The 14769-nt window shown below is 35.5% G+C and overlaps 1 protein-coding gene across 4 annotated transcripts in view; it reads left to right on the top strand.

Annotated features, from left to right (window-relative positions):
* Positions 1-14769, top strand: part of LOC113493380 (putative transporter svop-1) — a 31656-nt gene that overhangs the window by 15032 nt on the left and 1855 nt on the right. The window contains exons 2-12 of one of the 4 annotated variants that reach the window (XM_026871337.1): positions 4755-4864; positions 4961-5070; positions 6873-6978; positions 8742-8900; positions 9439-9601; positions 10854-10975; positions 12161-12405; positions 12705-12853; positions 13477-13618; positions 13936-14219; positions 14481-14608. In XM_026871337.1, the coding sequence (XP_026727138.1) occupies positions 6906-6978; positions 8742-8900; positions 9439-9601; positions 10854-10975; positions 12161-12405; positions 12705-12853; positions 13477-13618; positions 13936-14219; positions 14481-14608 (1465 nt within the window). In that variant the 5' untranslated portion in view covers positions 4755-4864; positions 4961-5070; positions 6873-6905. Of the gene's footprint in view, positions 1-4754; positions 4896-4960; positions 5071-5972; positions 6979-8741; positions 8901-9438; positions 9602-10853; positions 10976-12160; positions 12406-12704; positions 12854-13476; positions 13619-13935; positions 14220-14480; positions 14609-14769 lie in introns of those variants that run through there. The other 3 variants (XM_026871338.1, XM_026871334.1, XM_026871336.1) reach the window with 3 other exon arrangements.

A 14769-nucleotide genomic window follows, 5' to 3' on the forward strand; every position in this document is an offset into this window, starting at 1 on the left:
TACAAAAGAAACTAGATAAAATCTTTCTATCTAGTCGGGAGCTATGACACCACATGCAGACAATTAGAAAAACAGATACGTCAAACTTATAACACCCCTCTTTTTGCGTCAGTTGTCCTATCCTCTACTAACTTATTTCAGTTACACTTCCTTACTATGTTTGTGTCGGCTAACAGTCTCGTTTGGGATAAGCGTTACCATAAGTGAAGCCACAACCTATTTAACTGTTACATTCTTTTTACTGATGTAACGTATACCACGGTAAAACCGAACCTTACCGCCTCCCTTCGCAATACAAAAAAGAAACATTTTCGAAATGTCCCTTTAAAGTTATTTTTAAACCTTTTTCTTTATCCTCCCCCTTATTTTTAACTTATTTCCTCAAATCAACGCTCTATCCTCTCTATTACAAAATGGTTGTGATTTGTTTGGGTTCAGTATTTCAAAGAAAACTTTTCTCACTTTGTGACTCAGAAAACAAAAACAATGGCGAAATAATAATATAAGCCATCGCTCGTTTTTATTTATTTATTTCGTTTAATTACGTCATCGGTCATAGTAAATAGCCTTGCCGTTCAATTAATTTGTCTAGATTGAAAGCTGTTACTAACGGCATAAGTGTCTATAAGACTTCCTTATGTATGTCTTAATTATTTTAAGACTTGATTGACATTAGGTAGACAAGAAATAATATAGTATTTTTAGACCAACCTTTCAGCAAAATCTTTACTTTTTTTTATTTCGAAACCTAATATTAAATGCTTCCTCTGTTACCGATTTAATAATGAAAACTTCCTTCAAAAGATTGTCTAATTATCTCGACCCAAATAAGATCGAATCTAGGAATTAGGAACTTAATCTTATTAGTTAATTGAGAGACATTTTGGGTGGTCACATCCGATTATGTCATATCCGTAAAAGGATAACGTCTGCGACCGCACGCAACAAATTCGACGTCGATTCGAGGTGAAAGAAAAAAAAGGAAATTGCAAATGGCCACCGAGTTGGTCATAAGTTTTTGCCAAACATTACGTTTTAGTAGGAAGTTTTTAAATCTATTTAATATCCTTTCAAACAACATCATTAAACTTGTGTATAATTTGTATAACGATAATGGACAATTGAAATGAAAGTACTTTTACGGATTTTATCGCGGTTTAATTTTAGATTTTAGTTCCCGACGTTTCGAAACCTTTGCAGGTATCGTGGTCACGGGCAGACCAGACACAGACTAGTAAAAGTAATTTCCCTTAACCTAAGATAATGGACAATTTGAAAAAAAATCAAACCAGATGTAGAAGCGGTTAAAAAAAACAACCGCACGTTCAGCCGGCTAATTGGAATTATAAGACGTTATCACGTCAATAAACATACGGGATTAGCGAGTAGAAGACCTTAAAAAAATTATCAAAATGATCTATCCACTCGGTCTAGGCGTTTCTAGAATCGAATCATCAAACCAAGCCGCAAATTGCAATCTAAGTATCGGCGTCATTTAGGAAACCATAATATTCTGGAACCAGAAGTAACTGGTTATGTGGCTTTATCATTATCACACCACTAATGAAGAAACCATAGTCTAGTAGTTTCAGTGATGAGTTCAATTAGTGCGTTATGTTTTTTTTGGAGGCGACATATTGTGGGCCTTCGTGACACCTGTGTGAACTTTTTTTTTTTTTTTTTAGGCGGGTGAATCCTCATGGACACCCACTCCCTCGGGGGAGGAAATGGGTAGTGTCAGACTTTTACTGACTAAACCTGAATCGTCGGGCTACGTCATTTGCGTTTTTGTGTCGGTGTATGGCAATGCGTTGCAATCCTTCATACACGCACCTGTGTGACCTAAGTTTGTCTTGTGTTTATAAATTCATATGAAAATAATATATTTAGTTTAATGGATAACTGTTTAAGTTTTGTATGTAGCCTAATTCAAGTGGGGTTTTTAATTTCCATACGCATTAAAAAAAAACTAGATGATCTTGGCGTGTTTTGTCTAACGCTAAGTTTAAGCTGAGGAAACTCAGATAAGTGTAGACCCATACGTAATGACGTGTAATTTCTTAAATATCAGAAAAATATATGTTTACATATTCATAAACATATTTACAAATAATGTACTAGTACAATTAAATTTCAGTAAATAAATACACCCTATTCTGAGCGCCTTGTAATTTTAAGCGAGCAAGTTGTATGTCGTTGCGAAAGACATTAAAACTGCAGGAGTTATGTCACCTGGATGATTTACCGCACCTGTATTTGTTTTAAGACTTTAAACATGAAAAAAGGCATTTCATCAGTTGCATCAATTGTTGTTTTAAGGTCGATTTTGATTTTTATGTTTTGATTTCATTATTATTAGATATTTAAATATATTTTATTATTTTTTGACACCAAGGCGACAGATAGTATACATCATCTGTAAAATAATCATCTTATTAGTTAAACCGCCGGTCAGATGTGCCTGGTCACAGATGGACAGACTGCCAGACATACAGCAGTATTCATAATAGGGCTCTTATTATTTTTCGTAAGAAAGCAAGCAAGAAGAGGCAAGTCTATTAAGTATTAAGAGTCACACAATGACGTCACGCCAGACGAGGAGGTTATGCAACTAGCAACTGTACTGAAATAGGTATTCTACATTAGGTACGGTTAATGACATTTGTCGTAAAGGTCGACTTAGAGAGGACAGAGTATAATTGTAACAAATAGACAGCACCCTGTAAACATATGAAAGTGGAGACAAGTAAATTCATTAAACTGAAAAATCTGTCGTCACACGAGATTTTAACATACTGTATCATCTTAATTTGCGTAATTCAATCTTTCTGACGGACTTATCGGTTTTAATTTTATCAAATAACTGATTAAGATTATGTAGCTACCGTTCTACTGACATAAAGCTTTACGTTAATCTGTTTTGTTATATTTGCATTAGAACAATTACATGTACTACTAATTACAGATTCAACTGTTACATGTACTAATTGCATTGGAATTAACAATTGAGTAGTTGATTATCTACCTACATACATATTTTAGGTCTACTCTGGACTTTAGGATAGATTAGAATACTTATTCATTTATTTTGAAGAATGTTTTTACAATAATGGGTCCAAAATATTCTGCTACTTGGAAAAAAAACATTAAAAATAGGTCCCATATATCAGAATGTAAACTCATTTACAACCTTTCCTTATTAAAAGTACTTAGCTGTTTCCCGCGGGCCCGCACAAATAAAAAATGATCAATAAAATCGCGAAAAAACTATTCTGTGCATAAATCCTGGCCTTAAACTGTCTGTGTACCAAGTTTCGTCTAAATCAGTTCAGTGATTTTTGCGTGAAAGAGGAACAAACATCCATACATAAAAACTTTCGCGTCTATAAAACGCAACATCTTAAACAAAATCATCATGCCAAGACCTAACAAAGCCCATTAGGTTAATCAACTTGTTTTTCTCGTCTAATTAAACTCAAGCAATGGTATAATGGATATTAATATGTCTGTACACGTGTGTACGTCTGTTTGTACGACCGCAGCTGCAAATAGGAAGCAAACGCTTGTCAATAGGTTATTTTGCAAATGATCTTGATTATTAATGTCTACCTATAGCTAGTTTTATCTATAAAGGTGATGGAATAAAATTAAACAAAAATGTTAGATCACGAATAAGTTTTTAAAGTGCTTAAAGAGTAGCACCGGTTTCAAATTGAACCGTTTATATGTATATATTTTATTTAAAAAACTCCCTCTAAGGAATTTAATCCTTGTGTCGTGGGGGTTTCACGAACATAGAAATCATGTGCACAACAGACACCCAGACTCAGAACAAGCTTTCTTGGATCACACAACGCCTTGTAATACGTGGGGATCGAACCCGCCACACGCGCATTTTGTCGTTGGCGTGGTGACCTCAACCACTCGGCTATTCATGCATGTCTTATCACTGCATCATATTATATTTATGATCTCTTCTGTCGACCTCCGTGGTCGAGTGGCGTACGCACCGGTTTCAAGGTGGCGCTAGCTCTGAGGTCCTGGGTTCGATCCCCGGTCGGGTCAATGTAAAAAGTTCACATTTCTACATTGTCTCGAGTCTGGGTGTTTGTGGTACCTTCGTTGTACCTGAATTCCATAACACAAGTGCTTTAGCAACTTACTTTGGGTTCAGAACAATGTATGTGATGTCTGTCTTACGAATGTTCGACGTTTCATGGAAAACCATAGGTTAGGCAGTCTGTCTGTACTCCACATTTCCTATTTAAAACTAAAACAAACAAATTAATTGAACACGACCGTTTTTAACTTAATAAATTACGTTAAACAATACTAAATCAAAACCTATTCATCCTTATAACATTTGTCATTGTTCTGGACAAATAAATTATTGTATGCTCAATAGGTACTGATTATAGAAATTCAAAGCATATTGTTGGTTGTTCTTTGTCACAAATGACGTTTAATGTCCTAGATAGAAGTCAAATGTGAACTGACGTGACTTCACCCACGTCATCTTCTAAGGGTTGAAACAGATGGCGAGCAGCACCCTGTGTAATATTACACGTTATAATATACTTATATTATCCTAAGTTATAAGAAGAAATGATATTTTATATAAATGCATTTCAGGACTGACCATTGAACTTGGCACACTTCTTTTGCCGTTGTATTGAACTTGGCTCTCATTTCACATATACATATGTTTTTGATGAGATCTCTTTCTTATACTTTTATCCTTTTCTGTCATTCAGATTTCGGTCGGTATCAGAGCGAGATGGAGAGTGTAATGCTATACGTGGAGGAATCGATGAGGCGCTCAGCAATCTTCTCTTCTTCCTTCTGACAGTCAATGTAACTGTATGTTAGTTTCTAACTCACCTATTGAAGAATCTGTAAGTACTTATTCAAATTCAATTGTCACTATGTATTTTTAACATTTTCAATTGCTCTTTTTTAGTTTACCTTCATAGTGGGCTGTTAGCTGTGTAAAAAACATAAAAAAGCAACTATACGCTCAGAAGTCGGTTAATAAAAATTGAGATACCCGTTGGAAAAGGTTTAAAAGAGGCAAAAAATTGTTTTTGTTTTTGTAAAGGCAAGACATTGCACACACCTCTATTAGACCGACAGCTACAAAGCTTACTTTGACATATTTTTTACAAAGAAATTAAAAGGGATTTATATCCGAATACACTAATGTTCCTAAAATGCATACACGTGCGTTGGGGACATCTTTCAGTAGTATCACCGCAGTGATTGGCTTGTATCCAACACTGATGAAGGACAAAGAAGAGGTTATTCACTTATCATTGATATTATTGTCTTTATTTGATGTTCATTTAAATATGGTATTTCACAAAAAAAGAAAATGTTTAGTCCACCAGATAGATTTCCAAAAAAAAATATTTTTTCATCTTATAAACAAAAATGAAGTGGATACAGTAAATAAAGTCTCTTGTGACGTCACTTACCAGTACGCTTTTATCAGTGCTTATTCTTCATTACTAGTGTTATAAGCCCCCACTACCATACATTTTGAATCTTAAGCTTTAAATTTTCTTTACTTGTGATAAGATTAAAATACGTTTTCAATATTTTTTGGGATTCTGTCTGACAGACTGAATATACATATTGTTAGATTAAGACACATGACCTAATAGTTCGAAAAGAAAACTGTGAATATATCTCATTAAGTTCTATTGATATAATCTTGACAGGCCAGAATTAAAAAATAAAGCCTTTGTACAGCTTTGGGTTTTTACAGACTTGCAAAAAGAATGAAAAAAATATATATGACAAATTTAATCAATACTAGTTTAACCGATAAATAAATGATTAAATGTAGATTCGAGTTATGCAACTACTAGAAACATACTAATTACTTTTATATCAATTAATAGGTCTATATCTATCTTTACCTACCATATTAAGAGATCAAATATTTTCGAAATAATTAAAATAATCATTAAAAAGTAATTCTTTAGGCGGTAGAGTTCGTAAATCGTCACCCGACCTTGTTCGATCATCTCTTTCCCTTTGGCATAATGCCACAATCAAATTGTCGTCACTCCATAAGAACATACATTGCGTACTTTTTTCCACTGGTTGAATAATGCTTCAGTAGTTCGCAAGCAATGTATTATGAGTCATGAAGTTCGTTCGGTGTTTACGTAGATTTCAGACGCTGATCTGAAGTTGTATTCAGCGAGTCGTAAAGAACGACTTACAGTGTGCGAGAGAAACGCTGGCTTGTGGACGCGTTTACTGCTAATTACAAAAATTAATATTAAAAAATATTTAAGCTGGAATTAAAATAATCAGAAATCAAGAAATGGTGTTCAAAATTTGCAAAATAATGTGTTAATTTGTCAAAATGTGTGAAAAGTTTCACAAAAGAAAATTACACTTGTGTTCATTATGTCAATAATGTATTGAATAAAATTAATTATTTAAAACTGAACAAATGGTATTGTAATTAACAAGTGTGTAATCGTGGACTATTGCAATAATTACTCAGTTTGAAAACGAATTAAAATAAAATTCGTCATGCCTTTTATAGTGAAACTAATTTCAGTTTTTAAGGAATACTTATTTGGGAAAGAGATTTGATGAACAATGACATAGTCAACATTTTTATTAGAAAAAACATTCTTAGGAAACTTTACGCAATTAATAATCATAAATATTGATTTTGTTTGCCATCAAATACCAAATAATACGTGCTAAAATAATACACAAAAAAATCTACTCACCACCAAGACTTGGCATAGGCAAACCAAACTGTTGCCAATTACATCTTCTGCGTTTTTCCACCCAAGTGTCCGGCAATCCCATAGTGACTTTGAAATAAACGGGATTGGAGCTTTCAGTTGAGTGCGTGACCACGGAAGTGTCGTGTCCTGATGGCTGCTATAACCACGAAAGACCACGGTGATGATGCGCCCACACCCTTTGAAGAAGCCCTGGACAAAACAGGTACCCTTACCAAATATATATTGCTTAACAACCATAATTTTCAAAAACATATATTTGCTGTTATATTTCGAAGAGTTGTCTTTTGTTTTCGTTGTATTAATTATTATTATATTTAATTGTTTTTTATTGTTACGTGACAGTGTAGTTTTTTGTTCATAATTTCCATTGTTTTCGCTTACGTTATTATTTGGGAACTGTCCAAAATATCCCTTACAACATTGTTGTGTAAACATAGTGACGTAAGATTGTTATAGTCCATCTTTTGTTTGTTTCTATTTATTATTTTACACGGGTTGGTTTTAGTTGTTTTAGGTTATTGATCTTTATTTATTTAAATTTTCATGTACAATTCACTTAACGCCGCAAGGCATTATCTACCAGTCTTTATTCACTTTTTTCTATATTTGGCATTGGTGATTTTTTTTTCTTTTAATTTTTTTAGAAATATCGATTTTTTTTTCATAATTGTATTGGTTTTCAAAAGTATCCAAACAGTAGAATTATTTTTCATGAAACTACTTTTACGGATTTTATCGCGGCTTAATTTTTGATTTTAGTTCCCGACGTTCTATTATTATTTTTCATGACATTTTTTTATGTAAACAAGAATTTATGGGTCTAAATTCTATTCAACCAGTGAGCAAAATTAAAAAGAAATAAAATGTTTATCGAATGATATTTCTAGAGCCTTCTGATATAACAATCGATTGACCAATATAGATCAAAGACCAAATTGATTGTGTGACACATTTGAATAAGCGTACGATGTAACCAGTCACTAATGCTCTTTGCGTTCTTCTTCTGTATCTTATTTATTTATTTATTTTATTTATGTTAAAACGATAGAGACACCAATTACATTAACATTACTTATTTATAATGTATATGTATTTAAATCCTTTTTTAACTTTCAAAAGAAGTAGATACAATTACGTAAATCTATACAAGTAGAGTGGCCTCAAAACCTAGTTGCATGGGGTTGGAATCGTGCCATGGCGGAGGCTGCATGTGTACCTATGTATGGTTGAAACAATAAAAAGTTATTCGATACGAGTTGAACACTTTTGATAATGTCTAAAAAATAAAAAGTTAGTTATTATTTCAATAACTTGAACTCTTCTTTGGAGGATTTAATCGGAGGTCTACCAAAGACTTTTGTTTTTAACCAACCCAAGTTATGTTCCGTAAAACATTTAAAAGATAGGTTTTTTTTACAAATAAGTATAGGGCTTTATAAAACTAAAAGTTCAACTTACTTTTAGTTAAACGATACATATTTAACCCATTAATTAATATGAAACTATCTGTCTTCTGACCGTCTACTACCAGATTCTATCTCTATAAATTCCATAAATCATGTATTGCTGTTTCGTATATAACAACAAAAAATGAACAACAAATACTAAAAATAAAAATCAAAAATAAGCGATAGTTGTGAGGGATTTGAATTTGATTGGTGATAAGTATATTTATGGATCCGACCGATTTGTTTTTCTTTAGTCCATTTGTGTAGGAAATGTCGCGAGTCTGACTCGCACTTGAAAGGTTATTTTAAATACATTTATAACATAATCAGTCTCGCATTAAAATCAACGAGATTCATATAGAAATCGTAGTAAGTATATAGACGAATTAATTTTCTATGAAAATAATATCTAACAAAAATAACAGAACTGAGCATGCAAGCGGTACATCGACAGATGAAACCCTATAACCTCTAAAGAAATTGATTGCACATAATAATTACTTAATATGGTTCCCAGGCAATGGCCTCTACAACATTCTCCTGGTGATGACCTGTTCCCTCATACTCCTGGCCATCGGAGTGGACCTGTTCGGCTTCAGCCTCGTGGTGGCAGCAGCCTGCGACCTGAACCTCACCGTCACGCAGAAGGGGATCCTCACCTCCTTGCCTTTCGTTGGTAAGTCTTAGTTAAGTGAGTCTTAGTGAAGGTTTTGAGAATTTGGAAAATAACTCTTACAACGAAGACCTTCATGTCGTCTGGTTAATGTTCCAGATTGTATAGAGTTGGAACTCACGAGATTTTCCGTCCCCGTTTTACAATTCGTTTAACGACTAATAAGTTGCAATATGCATAAAGTATCGAAAATAATATATACTGCTTGTTGGAATTTGATACGGTCCAAAGGTTCGCCACTAGGCTAGGCTGGGGTCGGGTCGAATCAGTAGTAAGATCCTGCGCCTAATCACTCTCCGGTCGTGGCGAGGAGAGTGAAGGAACAGATCACCAGCACCTGTGTTACCAGCACATGCTTGTGCACTATAATGTGTCTCACGCAACTAGCTGGTGTCTTGCAATAGTAGCCACTGGAGCTGAAAAATGATCATGACATTTTTGGTGGTGGTGGTGGTGGTGGTGGTGGTTGGTGGATACACGGTTTCTCAGGATAAGAATTTAAGAAGTTCTTCTTCCTTTAATTTCACATTTTTGTTTCTAGGCATCCTCTTGGTCTCGTACCTGTGGGGCTACGTGTCAGACACGAAGGGTCGTCGGTTCACGCTGGTGATACCGCTACTGCTCTCCTTCATACTATCCTGCATCAGCAGCCTGTCTCCGCACTGGCTGTTCTTGGGATTCGTTAAGTTCCTATGTGTTTGCTTGTAAGTATTATACGTGTTTTTACAAGATATAGGTAGTTCAAGAAAACAGTGGTGGTATTGTTTTTATGGACAGAATGAAAGAGATGTGTAAAGTATTACCGAGTGACAGCCAAAATGTAATTGTAAGAAGGTCGATGTCTACTTTGATACTTGACATACTCCCAAACGCTTTTTAGGTGTTTGTACATTTTGGCTTTTTACGCGAACGGTTATTGTCGTTAGCTCAGAGTGCCAAAATGTCTTGATTTAAAGTGCCCCAGACTTTTAAACATTTTTGATTAAATTTTTACTCCCTCGTTACAACCCTGTTTGTAGGTTCCTTATATCAATCTTCCTCGAATCGAACCGAATCTAAAAACGAGAACCCTTCCAGCGAGTTTCATCTTGGGAGCTATTTAATGAACAAATTACATAAAAAATCATGATCAATTACACTTTCCACAAGCATTATGTCATATTGTTGCCATCCTCAACCGATACTGTCATCCTTTCCCATATCAGCGTGGAATTTATTAATTTGACCCGTTTAATTGTGGCGATCGTGGTTGTTCGGATGGTCGCCATCTGCCGTATTTCACCATTTAATAACGAATGTCAAGTGCTTATTGGAGGGAAGCTTCCAGAATATATCCAATGGAAAATTTGAGTGCTATTTTTGATTTATTGTTGAGGTAACGTTCTTGATTGTTGTCACCGTGTCACGTTTGTTTCTATTTTAATGTTTGTGTTTGTTTAGTAATATTATGTTTAGTTGTTATGTTGATGCAGTACAAACATTTTTATTTAAATAACGTCATGCCAGCTTTCCATTCTCACCTCACCTCAAATTGATAAGGAATTCGATTTTGCAAATAACCGAACTTGTTAGATCCATGAATATTTGTTCTGAGTCTTTGTCATGTGACTTGCATTTTTAAACTAAGACTTCAAAAAAATTGTATGTGAAACAATTGTAGGTATTATTTATTTCTGCATCTTTTTGAGTTGTTTTAACATAAAAATGAGTATGTAATGAATCAGAGAGAGGACAGAGGAAAATATAATATTTTTTTATGAAACGAAATGTACATGATAATACATGAAAAATAGTTACGTGGTGCCACAATTTACAGACAACTTTTGGATGGACTTGATTCTGAAGTTGCGATGTTGCTCTTTTTAAGAAATAAAAATTCTTAGTACTTAACAATGGAGATGTTATTGTCATTTGTTTGTACCTTAATGATGCGTTATAATTTATAATACATTACAGTGCCTGTGCAGCTAACTCAGCAACGTACACGCTTGTGGGAGAGTCATGTACGGCGCGAGTGAGGAACCGGTACATGCTGCTGATGACCTGCCTCATACTCCTGTCTCCTGCTGTAGCTGGAGGTGAGTACGTAAGGGTGAAAGAGATGAATATACTCTTTATGAAAGTAATTCTCTTTTTCGGCACTCGAAAAAACAAAACTAAATAAATAATAATACAAACCTATGTAACCTTTACTGGCCTGTTGGTCTAGTGGTTAGTGACCCTGACTGCTATACCGGAGGTCGTGGGTTCGATTCCCACCCAGGACAATTTTTTGTGTGATGAGTACGATCATTCAGTTCATGCGTCATCAATTAATCTATAATATGTATGTATTTAGAAGTATATAGTTTATCAGTTGTCTAGTACTCATAACACAAGCTCTGCTTAATTTGAGACTAGATGGCGTTGTGTGAATGTGGTCCAATATTATATTATATATTATGTATGACCCACTTCTGGGTGCAACCTTCTTTCACTAAGAAAAGGTTTGAACATAGATTATATTATATACATATTATAGTAAGTGACCACAGCATATCATGTCAACCACCCTTTACTGCTTATTTAATGCTCGAAATTTGACGTTAGTAGAATTAGTTGAATGGAAAAATGTACTTTTCTTCTTTTAGAAAAAGGGTCCCGATAAAATATGTCTCATTTTAATTAGTCATAGCTATTTTAATCCTCCCTAAGAGAGATCTTTCGTACTTGCTAATGTAAAGTTAATGCGTTTCTAGGATGCAATTGGCAAATTCTCAGTAGGAACTTAGGATTTGAAGAAATGGTCATTAGCGGCGTAAGCGCAATGTATTGTGTTATTAATCACTTCAACACTCCCGAGTCTTAAGTATCTCTTCTCAGAATTTATCTTCTTAAAGTATTTATCTCTTACAACTTATCTGCTCATACATTAAAGGGAAATTTTAATATTCTGATATTTAGGACGCCTTTTATCAGAAACCCTAAAATACTATTTCTTTCTTCCCGTTTCTTCATCTTGGTACTTGATTCAAGAACTTCAATAGTTTTAAATCTTTTTTTCTTTAATTTGATATTTTTAAAAAGTCGTTGTATGAAGGATTGCAACGCATTGCCATACACCGACACTAAAACGCGGATGATGTAGCACGGCGGTTCAGGTTTAGTCAGTAAAAGTCTGACACTACCCATTTCCTCCCCCAAGGAAGTGGGTGTCCATGAGGATTCTCCCGCCTAAACAAAAACAAGGAATATTTTTTAAAGTACGATAACTTTTATTTCAGTAATGACATACCCAACCCTGAAACTGGACTTCGCAGTGGAGATGTCCTGGTTCAGCATCGTCTACAGACCTTGGAGGCTACTCCTCGTAGTCCTGGCGTTACCATCAGGGTTGGGAGCACTAGCCATCTACTTCTTCTGCGAGTCTCCTAAGTTCTTGTTCAATTCTGGGAGAAGTAAAGAAGCTTTGGATGTGCTGAGGCATATCCATGCAGTCAATCATAGGAATTCTAAGGAAGAATATACGGTGAGAACAATATTTCTTAAAATGGTTAATTATTATGGAAGGAGAATATTGCCGATGTTGAATGATGAATCAAAATGTTTGTTCAAAATATTATCAGCACAAACTTTTGGACTAGAAAGTCCAGTTTTTATACACGAATGCCTAGATGATTTAAATTCATAAACCAGCCTGGCAGAATGAAGTTAGCTGGATCGGCACCTGTAAATCCTAGATCTGTAAAAAAATAACAAAACGTCATTCCGCATAGGACCACTTACACTAACTTCGAACTTGTCTTAGAGATTTTTCTTTCTCCCCAGGTCCATTCCTTCGCCCAAGGCGACTACACTCCAAGGAAGGAAATGTCCCTCATCAAGGCCATGTTCGAGCAAAGCGCCCCCCTCTTCCGCACCCCCTACCTCTGGAGGAGCCTCCAGCTGTTCTACATCGTCGCCGTCGTGTACATCACGTGAGACAGGTTTTATACCGTATTTATGTTTAGTAACCTACGAGTATTTAATGGTGTCTACTAATATTGTTATTGGCCTTATCATTATGGTCGTTCCGGTTTTATCTAGTTGTGTCGATGACACCTGCAACGTTGAAAACCGTTATTAAATCTATACTATGGTTTTATTTAAAAAAACAGTTAAAAAAATCAAAAGATGTTATATGTAATTTAAAAAAAAATAGACTTTTATCAGCTAGATGCAAGAACGCTTAAGCGTTTTGAGAAGTTTCTGGCCGTGTAAGTAAATTTCGTCTGTCAATATATTTATTATGTCTGGTACCGTCAGTACTGACTAAACCTAAACCCCGCGAATCGTATCACGTATTGGTCGGCACATGCTAATGCTTTTTAGTACACCATGCGCCGACCGCGATGCACCGTTGGCAAAAGGGAAAGACGTTCTTTCGTGTTTTGGAAGCCAACATGTAAAGTGCGTCGGCTTTTCCACCACTTATTGGGACCACCGTTGCACGAATTGGTGCCTGGGTAACTACTTAGAGGGCCTATCTGGTATGGTATTACTTAAGGAGGAGACGAAATGTCCTAAGGAATCGTTTTAACGTCTTTTATATCTGTTACAGAAACAACAGCTTCTTGGTGTGGCTGCCTTATATACTGAATCTAATCAGGATAACAATGGAGAATGGAACTGCCAATGGGAACATCTGTTCATTAATTAGCAGGCCGATACTGGAAGTAGGCAATGCGACGACGAAAATTGCAGTACGTATAATTTTTTATTTGCTGATTTCGGCCTATGTCCAGCAGTGGACGAATATCGGCTGATGATGATGATGATGATAATGATGAAGCTAAGGGCGGGAAGCCGCAATTGGAAACGGACTTTAGAATACTGGTTATTAATAAAAAAGTTTTGATTGAGATCACCATAGTAATAAGTTTGTCTTACTCGGCGATCGAACCTGCTTCACATCGCGTAGTTCCATCGTGGTGACATTTTACATCTTATACAGTGTGGCTGGAGCCAATCAGATCAAAGTTTGAACATAAAATAATTAATTTTCTCATTCCTCTTTCAGACTACAGAAGTCTGCACTGGCACGATAGAGCAGAACGTGATCCTTACTCTCATCGCCTCCCAATCTATCTTCGCGTTCTTCAACTTCCTGATCTCCTACCTCCAAGATCACAGGAAGACGGTCCTCATCAGCATCCTGACGCTGTCCTCCATCAGCGGGACCTGCCTCAACCTGGTCCCGGAGCCGATCTCCAGCGTCTTCTTCTTCATGATGTTCACCTGTACTTGCTTAGGAATGGGGATCTTGGCCTCTTATTTTGTGGATGTGTATCCTACTTCTTATAGGTAAGTTATTATTTTATTAGAGGGGCTTTTACAAACTAAAAAACGCCACGAACTTAGTTAAGCCACGTAACTAGTGTTTTAAGTTCTGACACCAGTTTGTCATACAAAATAAGAAGAATATTATAATGTAAAAGTTCCATCAATGAAAAAAAAAAAGGAATTGACAAAAACTTCGTTAATTTGGAAAGTAATTCTTTTTTAGGCGTGAATAAGTTATTTCTCAGATCATTTACATGAGCATTAAAGCATCTTCTTCTGCAGGGGGATGGCTGCCTGCCTCAGCATCATGGTGGGTCGCAGCAGCACCTTCATCGGCATCAACGTGGTGGGGAACCTGATCTTCCACCACTGCCAGATCACCTTCTACTTCTGGTCTTTACTTGTTTTAAGTAAGTATTATAGACAAAATTGTATTGTCTTTTCTGTTACGCATTTAATTATAATTATCTAAAAGGGAACTAAAGTGGGGAATTCATCGTTCATTTTCATATACCGACTGTAGCTTCAGCCGGCCAGTAGTGTGGCTTACTTTCTTTTGTTGTGTGGATCC

This window comes from Trichoplusia ni, chromosome 4 (assembly GCF_003590095.1).
Source record: "Trichoplusia ni isolate ovarian cell line Hi5 chromosome 4, tn1, whole genome shotgun sequence".
NCBI classification, from domain to species: domain Eukaryota; kingdom Metazoa; phylum Arthropoda; class Insecta; order Lepidoptera; family Noctuidae; genus Trichoplusia; species Trichoplusia ni.